General features: G+C 40.5%; 1 protein-coding gene across 4 annotated transcripts in view; it reads left to right on the top strand.

The window, feature by feature from the left end:
• Positions 1–26828, top strand: part of FAM169B (Protein) — an 86978-nt gene that overhangs the window by 47856 nt on the left and 12294 nt on the right. For all 4 annotated transcript variants that reach the window (XM_070478176.1, XM_070478177.1, XM_070478174.1 and 1 more), the window contains exons 4-5: positions 94–179; positions 5714–5891. In XM_070478176.1, the coding sequence (XP_070334277.1) occupies positions 94–179; positions 5714–5891 (264 nt within the window). The remainder of the gene's footprint in view (positions 1–93; positions 180–5713; positions 5892–26828) is intronic.

Raw genomic sequence — 26828 nt, forward strand, 5'->3', positions numbered from 1 at the left:
TCCTGTGCTTCTTGACAGTGGCTGCAAGCTGATAAAACTGCCCCTTTGCTGGCCACGTGCACTTCATCATTTTCTCTTGGCTTTCTCTTTCAGTTGTGGCTGTTTATGTGAAGGAGTCCTGGTGGACCACTGAAGATGTACTAAGAACCTCTGATCCTTCAAGAGAAGGTCTGATGAAGGTGAGGCATTGCAAATTTAAGTGGATAGTGTGAAAGGGGTTGTAAAGGTTGGTGTACTTAGTATCATGTTACTAAGTTAGTCTACCCCTGTGGATTCACTTTACAGGACTGCTCTAACAAAGTGCCAGCAGACTGGCTGGTTTAAACAACAACAGAAATGTGCTATTTCCCAGTCACAGAGGCTGGAAATCCAAAAGCAAGGTGTTGGCAGGGGCGGTTTCTTCCAAGGCTGGTGAGGGAGAATCTGTTCCAGGCCTGTCTCCTCACTTCAGCTTTCCTTGGCTTATCAGTGGTGCTCCCCCTGTATCTTCCCATCCTCATCCCTCTGTCCCTGTCTGGCTCTGTCTAAATTCCCCTTTTCTATATGGACACCTGTCATGTTGGATTGGGGCCACCCTAATGACCTCACCTTGATGTGAGGTCACCTCTTTCCAAATAAATCACATTCACGGCCCTGGGAGTTAGGACTTTAATATCTTTTTGGTGGGCACCGTTCCATCTATAACACCCCACCTTCAAGAAAAATAGTGTTAATGGCTATATGCAACAGGTGTCTGGCTATTGGTAAATCTCTCTTGCCTTCCTGAGTGGTCTCTCCTGTCTTAATTCTGAAACGTTAATCCATATCATCTCTCTAGTGTGTAGGGAAGTTTTATTACATTCCAGTAGATTTATTGGTACTTACTATGAATTAGACATTGTGCTAGATGCTAGCCTATGTATTACCCAGACTTTTGACAGGGACTATCTGACTTCAGATAGTAGACAAAGAAATTGAAGCTGAGCCACATAGCTAGTGAGTGATTTAACTGGACACAAATTCTAGCCTCTCTGATGGCAGGACTGGTGGGCTTTGAGGTGCTATGACTTTATAGAGACCGAGGATGGTGAGGGTAAAGGTTCCCTGTGGCTTAGGATGTTCATGTACTTATTGTCCATTTTGGGGAAAGTAGCTATTAATATCCTTGGCCCACTTTTTAAGTGGATTGACTTTTTACTGTTGAGTTGTAGGAGTTTTTCCATATTCTAGATGCAAGCTCTTATTGCATATACTATTAGCAAATATTTCTCCCTTTTATATGGGTTATCTTTTTCAAGTATGTTTCAAGGTTATCACTCCCACCAGCTTTGTTGAGGTATAACGTGGCACAAGTGGTAAAGAAACTGCCTGCCAATACAGGAGACATAAGAGACACAGGTTCAATCCCTGGGCTGGGAGGATCCCTGGAGACGGGCATGGCAACTCACTCCAGTATTCTTGCCTGGAGAATCCTGTGGACAGAGGAGCCTGACAGGCTGTGGTCCACACGGTCACAAAGAGTCAGACGTGACTGAAGTGACTCAGCACACATGCATGCAGTTGACATATAACACTGTGTAAGTTTAAGGAGGGCTCAGTGGTAGAGAATTGCCTGCCAAGACGTGGGCTTAGTGCTTGGGTTGGGAAGATGCCCTGGAGGAGGAAATGGCAGCCCACTCCAGTATTCTGGCCTGGGAAATCACATGGACAGAGGAACCTAGCAGCGTACAGTCTATGGGGTCGCAAAAGAGTCAGATACGACTTAGCGACTAAAGAACAAGTTTAAGGTGGTCAGTCTTGCTTTGATACACTGATACACTGCAAAATGATTACCACCACAGTGTCAGTTAAACCTGCACCACATCACATAACTGCCATTTCTTTTTGCGTGGTGACGTATGCTCTTAGCAACTTTCAAGTATATCATACAGGTATCATTAGCTACAATCACTGTGCTGTGTATCAGACCCCCAGAACGTGTCCATCTTATTACTGGAAGTTTGAACCTGCCGATCATCTTTCCCTTTTCCCCACGCCTAGACCCTGGCAGCCACCCTAAGTCTCTGTGGCCATGAGTTTGACCCTTTAATGTTACACTATAGGTGAGGTCATGCAGTGTTTCTCTTTCCCCTTATTTCACTCAGCATCATGCCCTCTAGTTCCATGATATTGTCACAAAAGGCAGGAACTTTTCAGGTCTGGTTTTAATTGATGTGATAGATATTATTTTGAAAAGGGCTTTCTTCCAGTAAATTAATGATGGCTGGAGGTTCAGCAAATAAGCATGATGTACTCAGTGAGGCTGCCTGACGTAGCGGTCTGTGTCACTGTCCATACTGAAGCAGGTGGCATGAGCAACTGGGTGTTCTAAATTCCAGGAAGAGTCTGGTTTGCTCTTTAAATATATATATATATATATATATATATATATATATATATATTTTTTTTTTTTTTTTTTCCAGAATAAGAGTGGTAACTTCCTTTGTGTATCAATTCTAAATTTAGATGAGGAAAAGCCCTCACATTTTCTGAAAATGTGGCTAATGCTGTGAACAGAAACTTGAGTGTTAATTCCACTTAATGAACCAGGTTGTAAAGATCTGTCTGCCCCAGCTGTGTGTGGGGATAGTTTTCCTCCAATTTATAGAACATGGGGTCTTGACTTCTTTCCTTTTAATTGCATTCTATTTCTTAGCCAGCTCTTCTTCACAAATTACCAAACCAAACCAAACTGAAACCCAGCTTCCTTAGTGTTATTTCTGTGAACATCATTAGTGGTCCTAATTGAGGGATTAGAACCGGATCTTAGTTTTTTGCTTTCAGAAATGTCTCTAAGTCAGAATCACATGTCACACATTCCCCCCGCCCCCATAATGAAATTGGACAAATTAAGTGCATTTCTTTTTTCCTTTCTTCTCCTGCCAGGTTTTGATTGGTTATTTCCCTTCTCCAGATGCAATCTGTTTTTCTCTTCTGGCTTTCCTCTGAACTTTTTGGTTTTATAAGTTGAAAAATATAACCTCCCACATCACACCCGTCGAGTTTTGTGATGAACTAGTTATTCTTAAAGTCAGAACTTGATTTGGCTGCTACTGTCTGAAATACAAATTTGGGGTGGCTTCTCAGAGTTAAGCTGGTGTGGCTTTTGCAAATCTTTTTCTCATCTAAGATTTGGCTCCAGATGAAGGTGAAATAGTTTGCGTTCTGGGCCAATTAATAAGTTTATTGGCACTAAGCACTTTGTGCCATTTGTTAGAGGGCTGAAAGCTGATTTATTTTTATTATTGAAGCATCTGAAAAGCATACAAGTGTTTGAGAGAGCACTGAGGCAGTCTTCTCCCTCGACTAGTGAGTTGCTGAAGCTCTCCCAGCAAATCCAAGTTGAGAAGCCACAACCACAAGTGATGATGATGATGATAAATATCTAAGGGTCAAGTATTAAATATAAAGGGCTTCCCTGGTGGCTCAGCAGTAAAAGAATCTGTCTGCAATCCAGGAGACCCAGGTTCGATCCCTGAGTGAGAAAGATCCTCTGGAGAAGGAAATGGAAACCCACTCCAGTATTCTTGCCTGGAGAATCACCTGGACAGAGCCTGGTGGGCCACAATCCATGGCGTCACAAAGCGTTGGACATGACTGAAGCAACTGAGCATAGCACACATTAAATATAAAACCAAGCATCATATTTATGTCAAACTTACGGACTTCCCATGTGGCACAGTGGAAAAGAAAATGCCTGCAGTGCAGGAGAAGTGGGTTCAATCTCTGGGTCAGGAAGATCCCCTGAAGGAGGGATGGCAACCCACTCTAGTATTCCTGCCTGGGAAATCCCATGGACAGAGGAGCCTGGTGGGCTACAGTCCAGGGGGCTGCCGCTGAGCATGCACGCTGCAGCAGCTCCCTCTCCTAGAGCCCTAATGGATGAAAATGCATAGGGGAGCAGCCTTCTGGGCTGCAGCAGGTCCACTGGGATGCAGATGTCCTGGTCTGGGGTTTCAGATCTGGCCTGGCAGAGCCCTCATCCACTGTCTTGTCTTAACTCTTGTGAATGAGGCAGTGAAATCAACAAATGGAACTGCTTACCTTCTTTGAGCTCCAGTCTCCTCACCTGTAAACCAGGATTTCCCTCGTGGCTGGGAAGAATCAACTGGTAGCATGTGGGTGGCAGTCTCAGCCCAGGCATTAATAATACTCTTGGTGATTTCATCATGGTGCATACGAAGGGGTGATAAAAATCCAGACCCTTAGGCTGTCATACGGGAATGTTGTTGGAGTAAAATCTAATAATACTGTCATTGTGTCACTGGCTGTTTGATTTTACCTCAAGTGCCACATTTTAATGGTTTCTTGTAGTTGTCCAGAGGACTGAATTTAGACTGTATCTGGGCTGAGTCACATAGAATGGGGATTAATTAGTTACGTCTACTGTGGGTGCAGGAGGCCTTCATTTGTACCACCTGTGCCAGCTGTGAAATTAAGACGCTTGCTCTTTGGAAGAAAACCTAACCTAGACAGCATATTAAAAAGCAGAGACATTACTTTGCCAATGAAGGTCCATATAGTCAAAGCTATGGTTTTTCCAGTAGTCATGTATGGATATGAGAGTTGGAACATAAAGAAGGCTGAGTGCCAAAGAATTGATGCTTTTGAGCTGAGGAGTAGGAGAAGACTCTTGAGATTCCCTTGGACTGCAAGGAGATCAAACCAGTCAATCCTAAAGGAAATCAACCCTGAATATTCATTAGAAGGACTGATGCTGAAGCTGAAGCTCCAATACTTTGGCCATCTGATGCGAAGAACTGACTCATTAGGAAAGACCCTGATGCTGGGAAAGATTGAAGGAGGGAGGAGAAGGGGACGACAGAGGATGAGATGGTTGGATAGCATCACTGACTCAACGGACATGAGTTTGCGCAACCTCTTGGAGTTGGTGATGGACAAGGAAGCCTGGCATGCTGCAGTCCATGGGGGTGCAAAGAGTGGACACGACTAGCAACTGAACTGTGCCAGCCCTGGGCTATTTGAATGCAGAGAATGCTGACAGGCAGGAACAGGAAGTCATTTTGACTTGTTAATGATAAAGCCCTTTTGTGGGCTTGACCTTGACCACAGTACAGTTTCCTCAATTGTTGTGACATTGCAATAGGTGAGAGATGGTTCCATATGTAGCCTTAGGATGGGCTGGGCCTTGAGTTCCAGTAACTGTGGGGTTGAGAGACTAGCATGTGCTCAAAATCTGTCACAAGTCATTGAAAACCAGTTGATCTTGGTGTAGCAACTGTACACCAATAATGACCCTCTGTTATTTACCTTTCTTCCGAAGGTCAGAATTTTGGAGCTGTCATTAAAGATGGCAGACTGGGTTTCCTCTCTGGATACATCCAGTGTTTCTGCTGAAATGGCTTGCCTGGAAGTCACCTTCTGTTTCACTGATAGGTGACTGACTGATCTCTGTCTCTTCACGCTCCACGTCTGAGGCTCTGGAGACCAAGGGGGCCTTTCTGGCCCTGCCCCCTGCCCCTGGAGGCCAGGGTAGGTGTGAAAGGCCAGGGCTGAGAAAACCTCTGTGAGAAACTGTGACCCTCAGTTTGGATCTCAAGCAGGAGAAGAACCGCGGGGCGGGGGCGCCCACACCTGGCCCCCGGCGTGCGGGTTGGTTCCAAGCCTAGAGTTTATTGTGTCTGACTTTCCCTTCTTGTCTTACTTAGATGTTCTTTTTGTTTTTCCTTCAAAGGTTCAGTCATTTGGGGAAAGGATTGTGCTTTTCATTCTGAACGTCGTTATTTTTGGAAGACTAGAAAGGAATTTGGATGATGATGACATGTTTTTTTTACCTCACTCCGTGAAGGAGGAGGCTAAGATTCTGTGGCGAGATGGAGCAGCTGTTGGATTTTACACAACCAAAAGGAAAGGTGAGGGCTGTGTGGTCGTGTGGGGCCACCACCGCTTCAGGCTTGCAGGGAGGCTCTGGGGGCCTGCCTGCTCGGAGGATGCCCTGAGCAGAGACATTCCTTGGAGAGAATCTTCTGGCGTGAGAAGTATCACTAATTCAGCTGTCATGAAAATAAGCCCAAGGTATGGATTTCGTTTTCACCACATTTCTCGTTTTACTGGCAAAGAGGATGAAGATCTATTATGGCCCTTGGGCTCCCAGGTAGTGCCACGTCCCCCGTAAAATGGTTGTTGCCGTTAATGGTTGTAAAATGACTTTGCAAGCACAATGCTATTCGTTTCTTTTCTTTAATGTTACCAGTTTGCTGTCGGGAAAAACACCATTGCTAATAGCTGACATGTGGTTTAAAGGCACACTGGATGCCAAGATTTATAGACATTACCTCAGAAAAGAGGGAGGTCGGCCACAATAGCGAGGTTAGGGTAAAGTCCTGGGACTTATTTTTAGGGGTGGTGAGGAGCAGGGTGTGTGGAACTTGTGCTGTTTTGTCTAAGGGATCACGCTCTTCTTTAACACTGCTTTCTTTAATAGTTTCTTTGAAAGTTCTGTCAACATCTCTGACCCAGTTGGTCAAGCCCTATCATTTAATTCTTACAAAGTTCTGGATTTTAGCAAAAATAAAATTTTCGAGTACGTCACCACAGATATGCTGTTGTCTTAGCTAAGAGTTCTTCCCTGGGAATACAAAGGCTACTATTGTGGTTTTGAACTGTGTTCACATGTGTATCTGTTCCACATGTCCAGGATGGAGGAGATCTGCATTTCTCACTTCTTTTCCCTTCCCTCGGTGTGGTGTGAGACAACTTGTGTCTCACGCAAACAAGTCGCGTAGGTCATTATTTGTCAAAGTCAGTCATAGAGGCTGAGGTACCGTGTCTGTCAGCTTCTTGGGTTACTGAGAGCCGTCTGTCCTTCTATTTTGATGTACTGGTTCACTCCTTGGGGTGGCTGTGTTCTTTAGTCATTCATTTAGATAGACCAAGGGATCTGGAGAATACTCAAAGAGGAAGTATTTTGGTAATTTCTCTTTCTTGGGAGACTCATTTGTTGTCATCTTCTACCACATGGCTTGTCTTCAGTTTGTGGCAAAATCCTTTGTGCTATAAAGGTCCTACTAATAGTAACGAAAACAGTTAACAGATCCGAACTTGATGTGTGAGCCACAGTTTAGGGGCAGAAACAGCTCGACCTTGGTCTTGCCTAGTGCTCCTGTTGCTGCTAGTCTCCGTGATATCCCAGACTTTGTTTCAAGAGAATCAAGCAGAGGCTGGGTGTGATGTCTCATTCATCTCAAGCAGACCCAGGACTGTGGCGCGGAAGGAGGATAGTAAGCTGTTGAATTGAGGCAGATCAGACTTGGTGCCTGGATTCCTGCCCCCTCTTCGTTTCTCATGAATCTACAAATCTGATGGAAAGTTCTCTGCTTGGGATTCCTTGGTGGCTCAGACGATAAAGAATCTGGCTGCAATGCGGGAGACCTGGGTTCCATTCCTTGGTTGGGAAGATCCCCTGGAGAAGGAAATGGCAACCCACTCCAGTATTCTTGCCTGGAGAATCCATGGACAGAGGAGCCTGGTGGGCTACAGTCCATGGTGTTGCAAAGAGTCAGACATGACTGAGTGACTAACAGTTTCACATTCACTTTCTCTGAAGCTGCTTACTGGGTCTCGTTGTTTTCACCCATGAACTGTTTTTTTTTTTTTTTTAAGTTAATGATTTTTTTAAGTGGCAATTGACTGTTAGTCACCCAGAAATTGAGTTAGTTTAAAAAGTATCAAATGAATAGAAAATTAAGTAAATAAAAACTATTTTTCTGACAATTAAAAACATTTTTTTTTTACTGCTTATTTCTGGATTAGTTTGTTTTTTGGAGAGCCAGAATGAAAGCATTTCTGTGGAATAGTTATACAGACTTTGCTATCATCAGTGTTTGAGAGTTTCAGTCACTTCACATGCTTGCTTGTCCTTGGTGTTGTATTTTTAATTTTAGTCATTCTGCAATTTGGTATCTGATGTCTAATTTTGATTTTAAATTGCATTTTCCTAATGGTATTATCATGTTTTCATGTGCTTTTCTGATGGTCATATATCTTCTTTGGTGAAGTGTCTGTTCAGATACTTTTGCCTATTTTTTTAATTGGGTTGTTTGTTTTCTTATTAATATTACTGAGCATTGAGTATTCTTTATGTTATAGCTCTCTGTTCTTAATCAGATATATTTTGAAAACATCTTCATTTTGGCATAATAATTTTTTCAGAGCACAGAAGTTTTAAATTTTAGTGCAACCTGATTTATCATTTACCAAATTTCATTATAATTCAGCTCAAAATATTTTCCAATTTACTTTATGATTTTTATGGTTTCTTTAAAAGTAAGTTTTTAATTTCCAGATATTTGTGAGCACTTACAGATGTTTTATTTTTTGTTGATTTTTAATTCTGTTGCAATAAGATAATATAGTCTGTAACATTTTAATATTTTGAAACCTATTGAGAGTTGTTCTATAGTCCTGTATGTGGTTTATCTTGGTAGATACTCCATATGCACTTGAAAGAGTGGGTATATTTTGCAGGTATTGGGTTTCATATTTTGAAAGTTAGTTAGATTAAGGTGATTGATACTGTCATTCAATATTCTTACTAATATTTTTAACTGATTGTGAAGTTCTGAGGTAAGTATGTTCAAGTCTTTGTGATTGGGGATTCACCTCTTTCTTCTTTTGGTTCTGTCTGTATTTTGTGTATTTTGTACTTCATGTATTTTGGAATTTTGTTATTAATCACATCTAAATTATAATTGCTGTATTTCTCTGATGTATTGACCATTTTGTCATTATGAAGTGGCCCTCCACTTGTATTCAGTAATATCTCTTGTTATGAAATTTATTTTCTCTGCTATTAATACAGCCACTTCATCTTTTTATGCTTACTGTTTGCATAGAATATATTCTTCCTAGCCTTTTACTTTTAGTCATTTATGCCTTTCTATTTAAAGGATGTGTTTTGTTTACAGCATAAAATTGGGTCTTAGATTTTAAATCTACTTTTAATAATTTCTGTCTTTTGATTGGAATATTAGTCTATTTCCATTTAATTATTGATATGGTTGCACTTAGATCTTCTCTGTTGCAGTTTGTTTTCTGTCTTCTGTTTCTTTTTGTCTTTCTCTGTTCTTCTCTTCCTGTATCATTTTGTTTTAATCAGATATTTTTTACTATTTCATTTTCATTTCTTTCTTGGCATTCTAGCTTTATGTCTTTGTACTTTTAAAAGTTGTTGCTCTAGAGATTACATATGCATCTTAAACTTAGATTAACTTAGAGTGAATATTGAATTACTTAAGGTAAAATATAGAAACCTTTGCAATAGTATATTTTTATGTACCTATTATTATATTTTCATAGTGCTATTGTTGTGTTGATATATTAGATGTTTGTTATAAACCTGTTGCTACTGACTTATACATTTTAATTTAGATAGTTATATCTTTTAAAGGTGCAAAGAAAAAATATGTAATTTAGAAATGTTTATCCAGATATTTACCATTAAAATTTTTTTGTATAGGTTCCAGTTGCCCTTCAGGCCAAAGTTCTTCCTTTAAAATTTCTTGTAGGGAGTTGATGGCAATAAAGTCTCTCAGGTTTTGTTTATTGAAAATGTCTTTATTTCACTTACATATTTGAAGTGTTGTTATCTGGTTATAGAATAGTTAGTGATACCTTTTTTTCCTTCAGAACTTTCAATATATTGTTCCAGTATCTTCTGGCTTTCATAGTCTTTGGTGAGAAGTCAGCAATTAATTTATTGTTGTTCTTCACACATAAAATGGCATTTTTCTCTGAATGCTTTCAAATCTTTCTCTTTAGCTTTTTTGAAGTTTAACTGTGATTTTTCTAGGAGTGATTTTATTTTCATTTATCTCTTTGGGGCTTTGTTGAGCTTTTTGAATCTAAGTGTCCTACCAAATTTGGGAAGATTTTGGTGATTAGTTCTTCAAATTTTTATGCTCTTTTCTTTATCTGGGATTCCAGTTATATGTATGTTGGGGCGCTTCATATTGTCTTGTAGGTCTCTGAAATTTTGTTCATTTTTATTCAAACATTTCCCTCTTTTTTGGTTGGATAATTTCTGTTGATCTGTATTTAAGTTTATCTGCCATCTCCAAACTGTCGTTAAGCCTATTTAAAGATTTCAGTTATTGTACGTTTGACCTGTATAATTTCTATTATGTATAGTTTCTATTTCTCTGGTTGAGATTCTCTATTTATTCATTGAGCATATCTTTCCCTTTAATTTAAAGGATTACTTTAATTCTTTGAACGTATTTGTAAAGTCATTTTGAGTTCTTTGTCTGCCTCATCCAACATCCGGACCTATTTAAAATCAGTTGTATTAGAGTGACGTCAGCAACATGGCGGAATAAGAAGCTCCCCTTCAGCCTACACCCAGTAAAGCATTCGCAGTTCAGCAAAAGTGCCTCTACTCCACACACCAGTATGGTGGAAAATCCTACGTGTCTGTACGTTTAAAGCTGGTGGACTGGAACGCAGAGGGAAGGCAGAGCTAGGGAACAGCAGCCTGGCTCTCTGGCTGTGGGGCCTGAGCCCGTCAGAGAGCAGCGGGGGGTGAGGGGAAGCAGCCCTGGCCTCTGAGGGGCCCGTCCCACCCCGACTCCCTCCCGCCAGGGATCCTGGGCGCCAGGGAAGGGGGCACAGACAGTGACCACGGCAGCAGGAAGGCCTCAGTGGCTCCTGGAGGCGCAAGGAGCAATCACGAGGATACAGAGCCACATCTCCGACAGAAGCGGTAGAGGTGGAACGGACCAACTCTCAAACGGAGCTGGAGGCAGCGCAGGTAAGGAAAACCATAAGCTTGTGCTGTCGCGCCACCTACTGGAAAACCGACCGAATTTCCGCCCTGTTGAATCAGAGTCAATGCTGACGGAGGAACAACTCATCAAGCGCCATGAAGAACCAAGGTAACACCATACACAAAAGGAAGATGACAGTTCCCCAGAAGCCAAATGTAAAGTCATGGAATATCACAATTTAACTGACAAAAGATTCAAAATAAGTGTCATGAAGACATTCATTGAACAATAAGAAAACTCAGAAAGGCAGTTCAGTGAGCTCAGGAATAAAGTTAATGATCAGAAGTAATACTGTACTGAAGACTCTAAAAAGAATCAAGCAGAAATTCTGGAGCTGAAGAACTCAATAAATGAGATAAATAATGCATTAGAAAGCACTGGAAATATATCAGACCATATGGAAGAGAGAAGTAGTGAGTTCAAAGACAGAAATCTGTAAGTGATGCAGGTAGAAGAGGAAAGAGAAATAAGACATAAAGAATGAGGACATTGTATGAGAGCTATCCAGCTTTATGGGCAGGGTAAACCTGAGGGTAATGTGTATCCCAGGAGGAGAGGAGAGGGAGAAGGGAGCAGAGAGGTTCCTTAAAGAAATCAAAGCTGAGGAGTTCTCAATCCTGCGAAAGAAACTGGGTATACAAGTCCTTGAAACTAAGAGAACACCTAATTGCCTCAATGCAAAAAGACCTTCTTTAAGACAAACCATCTTAAAACTATCAAAAATCAATGATAAAGAATTAATTTTAAAGACAGCCAGGGGTGAGGGGATGATGATAACTTCCAGAAAAACCCACAGAGGCTATTAGCAGATTTCTCAGCAGAAAGTCAACAGGCCAGGAAGGAGGAGAGTGATATTTTAAAAATACTGAAAGATAAAAAATGTGACCTGAAAATACTTTATCCAGAAATATTATCACTAGATATAAAGGTGAAATAAAGACTTCCTGATATAAATAAAAACTGAGGGAATTCACCAACACTAGATGTGCCTTACAGGAAATGTTGAAAGGAGTTTTTCTACCAGAACCAAAAAGGTAAAAGGACAGAAAACTAAATTAAGAAATATGAATAGAATCAGAAAATTGTAACTGTTTATCAGAGTCAGTTTTAAACATTTTATTATAGCATAGAGGTTAAAGGGGAAAAATCAGAAAAAAATAACTAGAGCTACTTCAATTTGGCAAAAAAAACTTACAACATGAAAAGGGATAATTTGAAAAAAACAAAAATAGAGAAGGAGAGGTGGGGAAAAGGCAAGAACCCTAAGGCAAATGAAGATAAGATGCTATCAGCAGAAAAAGGATTATTTTATCCATGAGATGTTTTATACAAACCTCATGGTAACCACAAAACATAAATCTAGAACAGAGGCGTGAAACATAAAAAAGGAGGAAACTGTGAAAAAATATCGTAGAAAACCACAAAACCAAGATGACAGGCTGGAACACAAAGAAAAAGAAACAGCAATGATATAGAGAAACCAGCAACAAATGAGGAAATGGGAGTACTAAGTCCTCATTCATCAATAATTACCCTAAATGTAAATAGAGTGAATTCACCCCTCAGAAGACACAGAGTGGCTGGGTGGGTTAAAAAACAAGAACCAATTTGTTACTGGAGATTCCAGGAGACTCACTTCAGTTCTAAAGATAAACACAGGCTAAGAGTGCAGGGTTGGAAGATGATGCTCCAAGGAAATGGCAGCCAAGAGAAAGTGGGTGAAGCCATACTCATAGCAGACAAAATAGACTTAAAGTCAAATAATCACCGAGACCAAAATGGATGGTATGTAAAAATAAAGGGATAAAAGGGACAATTTATCAAGAAAACTAGTGGTTGATGCACACACACACACACACACACACACATGTGTGCATCTAATATAAGGGCACCAAAGTATATACAATTGTTAACAGACCTAAAGGGAGAAATTGACAGCAACATAATAATAGTGGGGGACTTCGTGGCTAAATCATCCAAACAAAAAAATCAACAAGGAAACTGGGCCTTAAATGAAACATTGGACCAGATGGATTGGATAGATTTGTACAGAACATTCCATCCAAATGCAGCAGAATACACATTCTTCTGAAGTGCACATGGAACTTTCTCAAGGGTAGGCCATATGTTGGGACACAAGACAAATCTCAGTAAATTTAAGAAGACTGAAATCATATCAAGCATCTTTTCTGATCACAATGGTACGGTATGAAACTAAAAGTCAAATACAAGAACAATGCTGGAAAAATCACAGATATGTGGAGGTTGAACAAAGTGTTATTGAGTGACTATTAAGTCAAAGAAGAAGTCAGGAGAAATAAAAAATTACCTGGAGATTAAAGTAAGATGAAAAGACAACATACCAAAATTTGTAAGATGTAGCGAAAGGGGTACTAAGAGGGAAGTTTATAGCAAAACAGGCCTACCTCGAGATACAAGAAAAAGCCTAATGAACAATCTGAACTTACTCTGAAAGGAGCTAGAAGAGAAAGAATGAAGAAAGAACAAAGTCAGTAGAAGGAAAGAAATAATAAAATCAGAAATGAAAGAGGAGAAATAACAACGTATACCACAGAAATACCAAGGGCTACAAGAGAATATTATGAACATCTGTATGCCAACAAATTGGACAACCTAGAAGAAATGCACAGATTCTTAGAATTGAACAAGAGTCCAAAGCTGAATCATGAATGAAAAATCTGAATAGACTGATCACTGGTACAGAGATTGAAACAATAGTCAGAAGCTCCCACTAAACAGAAGTTCAGAACCAGGCAGCTTCACTGGTGAATTCTACCAAATATTCAAAGCTTTAAGGCCTGTCTTTCCCAAACTCTTCCAAAATATGTAATAGAAGGGAATGCTTTCTAACTCATTTTGCAAGGACAGCATCACCCTAATATAAAAATCAGACAAAGACAACACACATATATACACACACACAGAGTGATGAACATAGTTCAATATCTCTGTTAACATAGTTGTAAAAATCCTCAACAAAATATTAGCAAACAAAATCCAATAATGCATTAAAAGGTTTGTGTACCATGATCAAATGGGATTTGTTCCAGAGATGCAAGAACAGTTCAACGTAGGGACTTCTCTGGTAGTCCAGTGGTTATGAATCCACCTTCCCATGCAAAGGACACAGGTTCAATCCTTGGCTGAGGAACTAAGAGCCCACATGCCATGCAGCAACTAAGCCTGTGTGCCACAGCTAAGACTCAATACAGTCAAAAATAAATAAATACTTAAAAAATGGTTCGAACGTATGCAGATCAGTCAGCATGATGCAGCACATAAAAAAAATTGAAGGATAAAAAGCATAAAATTATCTCTGTAGATGTAGAAAATCAGTTGATAAGATTAAACATCCTCTTATGGTAAAAATTCTCAATAAAGTGATGTAGAAGGGCCATCAGTTCAGTTCAGTGCAGTCGCTCAGTTGTGTCCAACTCTTTGCGACCCCATGGATTGCAGCACGCCAGGCCTCCCTGTCCATCACTAACTCCTGGAGTTCACTCAAACTCATGTCGATTGAGTCAGTGATGCCATCCAACCATCTCATCCTCTGTCATCCCCTTCTCCTCCCACCTTCAATCTTTCCCAGCCTCAGGGTCTTTTCCAATGAGTCAGTTCTTCGCATCAGGTGGCCAGAGTATTGGAGCTTCAGCTTCAGCATCAGTCCTTCCAATAAATATTTAGGACTGATTTCCTTTAGGATGAACCGGTTGGATCTCCTTTCAGTCCAAGGGACTCTTAAGAGTCTTCTCCAACACCACAGTTCAAAAGCATCAATTCTTTGGCCCTCAGCTTTCTTTATAGTCCAACTCTCAGATCCATACGTGACCACTGGAAAAACCATAGCTTTGACTAGATGGACCTTTGCTGACAAAGTAATGTCTCTGCTTTTTAATATGCTGTCTAGGTTGGTCATAGCTTTTCTTCCAAGGAATAAATGTCTTTTAATTTCATGGCTGCAATCAAAATCTGCCATGATTTCGGAGCCCCCCAAAATAAAGTCTGTCACTGTTTCCACTTTCCCCATCTATTTGCCATGAAGTGATGGGACCAGATGCCATTATCTTATTTTTCTGAATGTTGAGTTTTAAGCCAACTTTTTCACTCTCCTCTTTCACTTTCATCAAGAGGGTCTTTAATTCTTCGCTTTCTGCCATAAGGGTGGTGTCATCGGCATATCTGAGGTTATTGATATTTCTCCTGGGAATCTTGATTACCAGGACATATGTAAACATAATATATGTCATATATTGTAAACTTACAGCCAATATCACACTCAGTCATGAAAAACTGAAAGCTCTCCCTTGAAAATCAGGTATAAAATCAGGAACAAGACTCTTGCCACTCTTATTTAACATAGTATTGGAAGTCCTAGCAAGGGCAATTAGGCAAGAAAAAGAAATAAAAGGTATCCATTTTAGAAAAGAAGAAGTAAAACTCTTTGTGGATGACATGATTTTATATTAATGTATAGAAAACCCTTAAGATTCTACCAAAGAACTATTAGCTATAATCAGTGAATACAGTGAAGTTGGAAGGTACAAATTAAACATACAGAAATGTGCTATGTTTCTATATGCTAACCATGAGCTAGCAGAAAGAGAAATTAAGAAAACAATTCCACTTATAATTGCCACAAAAAGGATCAAATACCTAGGAATAAATTTGACTTGGAAGTAAAAGACCCGAAATGGAAGAAGACATAAATAAATGAAAAGATATTCTGTGCTCATGAATTGGAAGAATTAACATTGTTAAAATGTCCATATGACCTAAAGCAATCTACAGATTAAGTGCAATCCCTATCAAAATACAAAGGATATTTTTCACAGAAATTAAACAAAAAAAAATCTAGAATTTATGTGGAACCACAAAAGACTTGAAATAGCCCAAGGAATCCCGAGAAAAGGACAAAGCTGAAGAGACCACAGTTTCCGATTCCACACTCTGTTTACAAAGTATAGCAATTAAAACAGCGCAGTATTTGCAGGAAAACATACGTAGGTCAATGGAATGGAATTGAGAACCCAGACATAAACTCACACATATAAAATCAATTAATTTATAACAAAATAGCAAAGAATATACAATGAGGAAAGGATCGTTTCTTCAGCAAATGGTGTTGGGGACAGCCAACATGGAAATAGGTGAAATTACACACTCTCTCACCCCATACCCCAAAATCAACTCAAAATGGATTAAAGACTTGAATGAAAGACCTGAAACCATAAAACTTCTAAAATGAAATGTAGACATCACACTGTTTGACTTTGATCTTAGCAATCCCTTTCTAGATATGTCTCCTCAGGCAAGAGAAACAGCAGTGAAAGAGATCATCAACAAAATGAGAAGATTACCTACCAGATGGGAGAAGATTTTGTAAATGTACATATTATAAGGTGTTAATACACAAAATAGATAAAGAACTTATACAATTCAACCACAGAAAAACAACTTGGTTTAAAAAATGGACAGAATATCTGAAATAGACTTTTTTCCCGAAGAAGACATACAGATGGCCAACAGGCATATGGAAAGATGTTTGACATCACTAATTATTAGGAAATGCAAATCAGAACCACAATGAAATATTACTTCATGCCTGTTGGAATAACTGTTACCAAAAGGCAAGAAATAGCGAGTGTTGGCGAGGATGTGGAGAATAGGAAACCTTCATGTGCCTCCATATACTGTTGGTAGGAGCGTGAATTGGTGTAGCTACTATGGAAAACAGTTGGGAGATCACTGAAAAATTCAGAATAGAACTATTCTGTGATCCAGCTGTCCTACATCTGAGTATCCAAAGAATATGAAAAGACTAATTCAAAGAGATACATGCACCCCTATGTTCATCATGGTATTATTCATAATAGCCAAGATATGGTAACAACTTAAGTGCCTATTAGCGGTGAATGGGCAAAGATGTGGCATGTATGTATGATGGAATACTATACAGCCATAAAAGAGGAAACATTGCCCTTTCTGACAACATGAGTAGACCTTGAGGGCATTGTTCTAAATGAAATAAATGAGATGGAGAAAGACAAATACTGCATAACTTCTCATATGGGAGATATAAAACAAACAAAAACCCAAAGTAATGAACAAACCTCGTAAGGACAGTTAGATTTTGAGAACAGAGCAGTGGTTACCACAGGGGAGGGTGAAATGGGTAAAGGGGCTGAACTGTATGGTGAAAAAAATGAAATCAGTTATTTTTACTATTACCTTTCTTTTTTTCCCTGACTTTAGGTCACAGTTTCCTGTTTCTTTGCATGTGTTGGTTGAAGACTAGCAGTTGCAGTCATATTGCATCAGCTCTGACTTTATGTATGTGTTTTTGAGGATTTTTGATCTGGGAGGTAGTCAGCTTGCCTGGATTCAAATCACAAACTCTGTCTCCTTTGATACGTAGCTGCTAATATGTTTTGGCACTTTGTCTCATGACTGCCTCTGTAGCTTAGCTCTGTAGGGGTCTTCTCTGTACCTGTGAAGCTGATGGTTAGATAAGATTTGGGCATGGATGCTGTTGACCCCTGTGGTTTCCTTGCTTCGGCTGGCTTTAGGGTCTGTACCCTCACCCATCAAGCCCATCTGGCTTCAGCTTTCTGCCACTCGAGGAATGTCCTTGGGTTAAAAAAAGCATCAAACTCATAAAGACCTGATCCTGTGTAGTTCCATCCTTCAAGGCTGGGTATCTCTTTGGTTTCTGACTTCTTTTGGTCGGGTTCCCTGGGGTCTCCTTCACTCGTGTGTAGATTATTTATGAGCGAGGAATTTGGCAGTTGCTCTGAATTAGGGTTTCATTCATTCTGTGGTTCCATGTTGACACTTTGCCTTTAAATTTCTAGCTGCCTGAGAATTTCCTAGTCTTGAAATTTGATCTTTGACACCTTTAGCTGGTAAGGCTGCAGTTTTTCCTACCAATATTTTCTGTAGCCTTGGGGGTTGAGTTATGCCCCCATGGCCAATAAGCTGTGAACACACAGGTTTTAGTTATTTTATTTACAATTTTTTGAAATTAAAATTTCTTCTGGTTTCTATGTGCTTTTGAATGCCCTATGGCATCTGTGAGTGAGTTTTTAAAATTTATTTTTCAAATAGTTATTATATATGGGACTCTGCATGACCATTTCATTCTACCACCATCATCTGATGAGGACTCTGTCCAGGGAAGAATCATAAAATTTTATTCTTTGTTTTTCCATCCCTTTCTATAAGGTAAGAGAGGAATTTACTTTGATGAACTAAAAAATGGTTGATATTAGCAACCTGCAGGTAAATTAAGCAAAAAATAATTTAGATAACAAATTTACAATTTTTAGACATAATTTACAATGTTTTATTATTTTGCACATATGATTTGTGAAAAAAGTCACTGGCAAGTACATGCAGTTTAATTGACCACAGCAGGAGTTTATAGATCAAAAGTTCAGAACAGTTAATGGTGCTTCTTCAGTTGTGGTCCTATCCTTAGTGCTTGTCACAAAGTCATGTAATGTTGTATCGATACCTTAGTTACGGGCATAGCACACGGCATGCTTCACAACTTTGAAGCAATTAAATTTCTCTTCATTAATTTGTATTCACATGAGTCAGCTGTTGTTGTTCTGTCAACAAGTTGTATTCAACTCTTTGTGACCCCATGGACTGTGGCAAGCCAGACACCTCTGTCCTATGCTATCTCTCAGAGTTTGCTCAAATTCATGTCCATTGAGTTGGTGATGCTATCTAACCACCTCATCTTCTGCTGCCCCTTTCTCTTACTGCCTTCAGTCTTTCCCAGCATCAGTCTTTTCCAATGAGTCAGCTCTTCGCATCATGTGGCCAAAGTATCGGAGCTTCATCATCAGTCCTTCCAATGAATATTGGAAATCAAGGTTGATTTCCTTTAGGGTTGACTGGTTTGATCTCCTTGAAGTCCAAGGGACTCTCAAGACTCTTCTCCAGCACAATTTGAAAGCATCAGTTCTTTGGTGCTCAGCCTTCTTTATGGTCCAGCTCTCACATCCATACATGACTACAGGAAAAACCATAGCTTTGAGTATGTGGACCTTTGTTGGCAAAGTGATGTCTCTGTTTTTTAATATGCTGTCTAGGTTTGTTGTAACTTTCCTTTCAAGGAGCAAACGTCTTTTAATTTCACATGATTTGGAATATCTGTTAATTTAGTTTCAGTAAGGCTGCAGTTTGTAGTTTCATTCAGTGAGGAAAAGAACATGTGCAGATTTATTGTATCAGTTGGATCACAGGGGGCTCGTTTCACCTATTTAAGAGTATACATTGTTTCTAAACACTTTTATTTGAACATTGAGGTGTTATTAAAAAATTACTGGACAGTAAGATTCACCTATTTTGGCTTTCCAGTTCTGTGAATTTTATAACCACAAACATACTTAAAATACAGAATAGTTCACCCCTCTCCAAAACTTCTTATTCTAGTCTTTTCTACCTCCTCACCCCCACCGATAACCCCTGGAAACCACTTATATTTTCTCTATCACGGTAGTTTTGTCTTTCTTAGAATATCGCATAGTGGAGCCTTACCATGTATAGCCTGTGAGACTGACTTTTTTCACTTTTTCATGATGCCTTTGTGAGTTATTCACATTGGTGTGTCTGTTAGTAATTTGTGCCTCTTTAGTGTGAGGAGAGCATCCAGTTTTGAAACAAGTGGGTGCCCTGTTGTAGAATGAATGAGATCTTTTCAGGTAGACCTCTTTGGCAGAACATTTGTTAATGGGCCAGTTTGAGTTTCTCCCTTAGTTTGATGGTTCTGTAATTGCCTTTCTTACAAAATATTGACACTTTAGTCATTTCATTATTTTATGTTGAAACTCTCCTTAGACAATCAAAATTAGTGAGCATTTACTTTAACTTTTGCCCTCAAGCCATTGATCTACAAGACAGCATTCAAGGGAAGAAAATACTGGATTGGTAAGTGGAGAGTCAGCCAATTTAAGGCAGAGCTAGTAAGTATTTTGCTTTTGTATAAAATTATAAAAAGAACACTTTGCATTTCAGATTCCTGAAAGCCCAACGTTGATACAAGTCATAAAAATAGGAGCAGCACCTAAAAGTGTTCAACTGAGTGATTAGGCGCCCAGACCAGCGTGTGACCTGTGATGCCTTGAAGTGGCCCCAGCTGGTGTGTTGGTCACCAGGCCCTTCTGCTCTCCCGTCCCCCGATACTCCATGTCACAGGCCACTCCTGCCCTGTTGTCCCCTCAGGCAAGAGCCCGTCACGCCAACTTCTGGACTTAAGCAGAGACATAAACAGCAGAACACTGGCTTCCCCTGTGGCTCAGTGGTAAAGAATCTGCAGGCAATGCAGGAGCCACAGGAGACCTGGGTTCAATCCCTGGGTCAGGAAGGTCCCCTGGAGGAGGAAATAGCAACCCAGTCCAGTATTCCTGCCTGGAGAATGCCCATGGACAGTGGAGCCTTGTGGACGACAGCCCATGGGGTCGCAAAGAGCCGGACACGACTGTAGCGACTTAGCACTGCACACACAGCAATAGTGAAATAGTGGGAGTGTGCTGTAGGTTTGGGTACCAACTCTGCTGTCTGATGAGAAGGGGGTTTCGGTTGTAAGACGGAGAAGGGCTTGCAGGGTGAGGTATTGGAACGGGGCAGGGGATGCTCATGGGGTGCAGCCTGGCTTCCTGTGCTGGGATGGGTGCCCAGAAGTTGCCCCATTCTCATCTTTGGAAGCCTTTACTTACATTTCCTGCTTCCTCATAACCTTGCCATGATGCCTACCCAGCTCTACTTGTACTGCCTCAAATTACCTGTTACAGTCCTGGTTTCAGTTCACTCAGAACCTCCTGCGAGAATCTGGTTGCTCCAGCTGGCCTGTGAATTGTGGGTCCCCCGTGGTGGGCAGGCTTTCATGGTTCTGATGTGGTCCAGGAGCCTCAGGTTTTTAGCTGGGGCTGCAGTCGGGGCAATTGTAAAGAACTCTGGCTGAGCAGACGCCCCATAACCATCCATGAGAGGAACTGGTAGATGAGGTCTCAGCCTGGGTTGGAGTGCTTCCGGTCAGGACCATCGGCAGCCCTTCATTGCTGCACAGAGGGTCACTCAAAACAGAATGTTCCAGCAGCATAGTCTGTGCTGCTTGGATGTCCTGGGCCACACGAGTCCTCAGACTCTGCCCTAAACCCCTGGCACCAGACCCTCAGCGCTGGAGTGGGACCCAGCCATCTAGGGTTTAATAAACCCTTCAGGTGGTTCTCATGTTTATTCTAGAGTTGGAGACCCCATCACCTAAGGCATGCACTTTTCAGTGGTAGTTTCTTTTGCTTAAAATTTTTTTCCTATGTTTTGTGTTGTATGAGCTGATAATGTTCAGGATCCATTGCTATATTAAACCGAAGCAGTTCTTTCTCTTGTAATTGATAAACGAAATGAATCGCTGATACAGATTTTCTTATGTTAAACCACCCAGGATAAAGCCATCTTGGCCATGGTTATTTTCTTTAAGCAAAAAGTTTTTCTTCAATATTTAAAAAACATAGTTTTATCATACCTTTAAAATAAATTCCTGTTATAATAGTCAAATACATAGAAGTAAATGATACTTTTAAAAGAGAAAACAATAACTAAGCAATAACTAGAGTTTATCTCCAGGTGTGTCTTATTTTGGGGAGGTTCATGTTAATGAATTCTCAGTTGTTTTGGAGAAAAGATGTTTTTGTACAAATAGGATTCTAAACACTTAGTCTTGCTTGTTAGAAGTGATGTTTTTCTGGAGCTGGTGTTGGCAGCTGTGGCCCAGAGACCAATTCTGCCTGTTGCCTATTTTTGTAAGTGAAACTTTATTGGAACAGAGCCTTGCCCATTCGTAGTGTCCATGGCTGATTTTGCACTACAACTGCAAGGGTGAGTGGTTGCTCCCAGAGCCTAATGTAGTTTCTACTTGATCCTTATAGAAAAAGTTTGCCAGTGCCTGTTCTACAGAATACAATTTAAATGTCTCATACTTTAAAGAAAATGACTTTATCCCGATTGTTGTTAGTAATGCTCCTTGGTGGGGAGAATTTGGGAACATCTAGATCATTTACTGGTATCATCAATAGATGATCAGCTGCTCCAAGTGCCCAGGGAGTCTGGCTCTAACCTTGTGAAGTGGGCTCATGACAGACAAGGAATACAATTGTCATGAAAAGATAGTGGAAATGATTAGCAAAAGTTAACACTACTCTTGCTACTTCTGTTTTGAGTTTCCCTGGTTTAGGAGTATCCCAAATATCTTTATAATTTGCACCTAATCTCTTGGACTGGCAACTGTGACTACTTGGCCCGAATTGGATTTTTTAGAGCAACACTTTAACTTTCCTGGTGTCTAGGCCTGGAGTGGCAAGACAGCAGGGCAGTGGAAATGCCCTGTGGTGTTGGTCTTACCACTTGTCTTTTACACCTTCTTCCTTCCTGACCAGTCTCTTTTTGAAGCAGAAACAGTTTCCTCCACTACTTCCTGGCTGTCTGCTGCTATAACTTCCCTGAGTGCACCATTTGTGAAATCTGTCTTGGGTGTCCCAAAGTGAAAGTGAAAGTTGCTCAGTCTTGTCCGACTCTTTGTGATCCCATGGATTATACAGTCCATGGAATCCTCCAGGCCAGAATACTGGAGGGGGTAGCCTTTCCCTTCTCCAGGGGACCTTCCCAACCCAGGGATCAAACCCAGGTCTCCCGCAATGCGGGCAGATTCTTTACCAGCTGAGCCCCCAGGGAAGCCCCAGACTCACTCCTTTCTCCCTGGAGTGACGGTCCTCCTCTCTGTCTTTGATCTGCGGTGTCTCGTGTTCAGGGGACAGGGGGCCCTCCTTTACTCTCTGGTGGGCTTCGTCTTGTCCTCACAGAGGGTCCTCCTTCAGGTCCTCCCAAGCTGTGGCTGGGAAAGCCCTCTCATTCTGGTGGTGTGTTTGCTCCCTGGGATGGTAGTTTCACCCTGGATACCTTCTTGATCACGTGCATCTCCCCCAGCACAGCCTTGGGTGTGAGAAGAGAAACCAGCTCCTCATGGTGATCGAGAGCGGCGGTCCCCAACCTTTTGGCACTAGGTTTTGTGAAGATGATTTTTCCGTGGACTGGGGTGGGGGTGATGGTTTTGGGATGACTCAAGCACATTATGTTTATTGTGTACTTTATTTCTATTATTATTACATCAACTCCAGCTCAGATCACCGGGCATTAGATCCCAGAGTTTGAGGACCCCTGATCTAGAGTAACATGGGTTACCCTCTTGGGTGTGGTTTGTTAATATTGGTTTAAGCATTTTTGTCTTATGTTCGTGAATAGCTGTTATTTGTTTAATTATCTGATCTCGGTCTGCTTTGTGTATTTTTCTCTGAAAAGTTTACCCTGTACTCATAGACTGAGTTGGAGAATACTCTCCTCTCCTTTTCAGTGCTCTGGAAAGCTTTCCTGGAAGAGTTGGCAGAACTTCTCTCTAAAGTCACCTGACCTGGTGTGTTCAGTGTGGGAGGGGTACTGAGTTCAGATTTCCACGGTCATAGGATCGTTTAGTTTTTCTGTTTTTCCATGAGTCAGTTTTTGTGGGTTGTATTATCTTAGGTGGCTTCCCAGCCCAGGTGGTGGCTAGTGGTGAAGAACCCACCTGCCCAGGCAGGAGACTAAGAGATGAGGGTTCGATCCCTGGGTCTGGAAGATCCCTTGGAGGAGGGCCTGGCGACCCACTCCACTGTTCTTGCCTGGAGAATCCCATGGACAGAGGAGTCCATAGGGTCACACAGAGTTGGACCTGACTGAAGTGACTTAGCGTGTGTGCATGCACACACACACACAAACACACACCCAGTCTTAGGAATTTGTCCTTTTCATCTGTTTTCAAATCTATCAGTCTGCAGTTATTTATCGTATTCTCCTACCTTTTAAATTTCTGCCACATTTGTAATGATATCTCTATTTTAATTCCTAATGTGCTTTATGAATTGTGTCCTCTTCCCTGCTTTAGCAACACTTGAATTTTTAAAAAAATGCTTTCTGTTGTGTCCCTGTTTTCTTTTTAATGCACTTCTATCCTTTCGTCTCCTTCCCTATAATTTCTTTGCTGTGGCATCAACACTCTCCATGAGCTGACAGGAGGACACTGGACAGTTGTCACTGACAAAAAAAGGAGCCAAGTCCCATGTTTCTAACCTTCCTTGGCCCTGTCAGCTGCCTTGTCTATAAAGTGGGTAGTGTGGGTGAGGTCATGGCTGGGGTCCTACCAACTGTTCTGTGCGATGTGCAAGGTTTCCTTGGGTTTTATGTTCTGACTATGAGTGGAGTCCATCTGTGTGCAACCAGCTTACTGCCTCAGCCAGTACACAGTCAGGCTGTAATATTCTTATTAGAGTTAATTAATATGCTTATATAAAGGCAAATTTGTTGGCTTTGGGAATGGAGATGGTTTTATCTGACCAGCATGAAGGTGTGATGAGCCTTCATCACACTTTCATGTTGGCGGGCTGGTGGAGTGTTCCCCTACACTATTGCAGATTTTTATTTTGAAATAGTTTTAGCTTTACAAAAGAGTTGCAAAGTAGGGTAGACCGTCATACGCTTCAGTCACCATGCCCTAATGTTAGCTTCTTTTATAACCATGACACAGTGGTCGGAACTGAGAAACTAACATTGGCTGATTTTTCCAGCAGTGTTCTTCTCTTGTAGGATCTGACCTAGGATTCTTTGCTGCCTTTAATCTTCAGGTCTTCTTAGCCTCCTCTACCAATTTGGGACCATTTCTCGGTTTTCCTTGTCTTTCATGACCTGAACACTTTTGAGGAGTGCTGGTCTCTATAAGGAGAGTTATGGAATGTCCATTAATGTGGGTTCATATGATATTTTCCTATGATTCACCCAGGTTTATGGACTTGGGGCACAAGAAATGCCCTTTTCCTCAAGTGCTCACATCAGGTGTTGGGGCACAAGATGCCAGCGTTACTGCTGATGATGTTCACCCTGATCACTCAAGGGAGTGTCTGTCTCTTTTCTATACTGTAAGTTTATTATTTTTTCCTTTCCTTAATTGTATCTAATACAATTTATTATATCTTTTCAAGTCAATTTTATTAAAGTATACTTTTACATCCCACAAGAATTGCCAATTTTAAGTGTACCATTCAAAGATTTTTTAAAGCAAACATAGAGAGGTGCATAACCAGGACCACAATCCCAATTTTGGGTGTCTCCATCACCCCAGAAGTTGCCTGTTTGGCGTCAGTCTCTTCATCTCAGCTCTGGGAGCCCTGTTCTGCTCTCTGGCTCTGTCAGTTTGCCTTTCATGGATTTTTCATGTAAATGGAAAGATACAGTATGTGGTCTCCTGCGTCTGGCTTCTTTCACTTAGCTTGGTGTTTTTGAGGTTCATCTAAATCATAGCAACTATTAGTATTTCATTCCTTTTTATTGCTAAGTAACATTTCATGGTATGACTATGCCACATTTTGTTTATGTATTTACCAGTATAGTTTGCAGTTTTGGTTATTATGAATAATGCTGGTATAAGTAAATATTCATATACCCATCTTTGTATGGACATGCATTTGTTTCTCTTAAGTGGGATTCTAGGATTAGAATTGGTGGGTCATTTGGTTAGCGTATGTTTTAATTTTTTAAGAAACTGCCAAATTATTTGACAAAGTTTCTATATCACTATTTATCCTCCCAGCAACATATGAGGCTTCTAATTGTCAACACTTGCTTGTGCTTTTTTAAAAAATTAACTAATTAATTTTAATTGAAGGATAATTTACAATATTGTGATGGTTTTTGCCATACATCAACATGAATCTGCCACAGGTACACATGTGTCCCCCCCATCCCCACCCCATCTCTCCAGGTTGTCCCAGAGCACGGCTTTGGATGCCCTGTTTCATGCTTCAGACTCGCCCTGGTCATCTGTTTTACATATGGTGATGTATATGTTTCAATGCTTTTCTCTCAAATCATCCCTCTCTTCTCCCACTGAGTCCCAAAGTCTGTTCTTTACATCTGCGTCTCCTCTGCTGACCTGCATGTAGGATTGTTGGTACCATCTTTCTGGATTAGCACATATATACGTGCTAATAAATGATGTTTGTCTTTCTCTTTCTGACTTACTTAACTCTATATAATAGGTTCTAGGTTCACCCACCTCATGAGAACTGACTCAAGTACATTGATTATAGCTGTTTAGTAGGTCCAAAGTGGCATTTCATTGTGGCTTTAATTTACATTTTTAAATGACTAATATATTGAGTATTTTTTCATTTACTATTAATAATTTGTATGTCTTCTTCAAAGAAATGTCTGTTCAGATCATCTGTCCATTTTTAATTGGTTGTTTATTTTCTTTTTGTTGAATCATAAGGGTTCTTTATATAATCTGAATATGTCATTTACCAGGAATGTGATTTGCAAACATTTTCTTACAGTTGGTGGCTTGTCTTTTTATTTTCTTGGTGGTATCTTTTGAAGCACAAAAGTTAATTTTGATGAAGTCAGATTTGCCAGTTGGTTGTGTCCATTAATGTCAAAACTAAGAACTCTTTGCCTAACCCAAGGTTGTGAAGATTTCCTTCTAAAAGCTTTATAGCTTTAACTCTTATATTATGTCTAGACACATCTTGAATTAATTTTTATATGATGTGAAAAATCCAGTTTCATTTAAAAAATACCTTACACATTAGAAAAATGAGCAGACTTTAATTTTTAGAGCAGTTTTTAGGTTTATAGAAAGATGGAGCAGAAAGTACAGCAAGCGCCCATCCACTTCCACACACACTGAGCATCCTCTCTTACTGACATAGTGCATCATGTGGTACGTTTGTTATAAGCCGATGTTGATGCATATATTAGTCCACCAGGCCTGCTGTAACAAAGCACCCATGCTGGGTGGCTTAAGCAATTAATTTTCACATGATTCTAGAAGCTGGAAGTACAAGGTCACGGTGTAGGCAGGTTTACTTTCCTCCAAGGCCTATGTTTTGTCTTGTGATGGCCATCTACTCACCGTGT

The sequence above is a fragment of the Odocoileus virginianus genome, chromosome 16, assembly GCF_023699985.2.
Source record: "Odocoileus virginianus isolate 20LAN1187 ecotype Illinois chromosome 16, Ovbor_1.2, whole genome shotgun sequence".
In the NCBI taxonomy this organism is placed as follows: domain Eukaryota; kingdom Metazoa; phylum Chordata; class Mammalia; order Artiodactyla; family Cervidae; genus Odocoileus; species Odocoileus virginianus.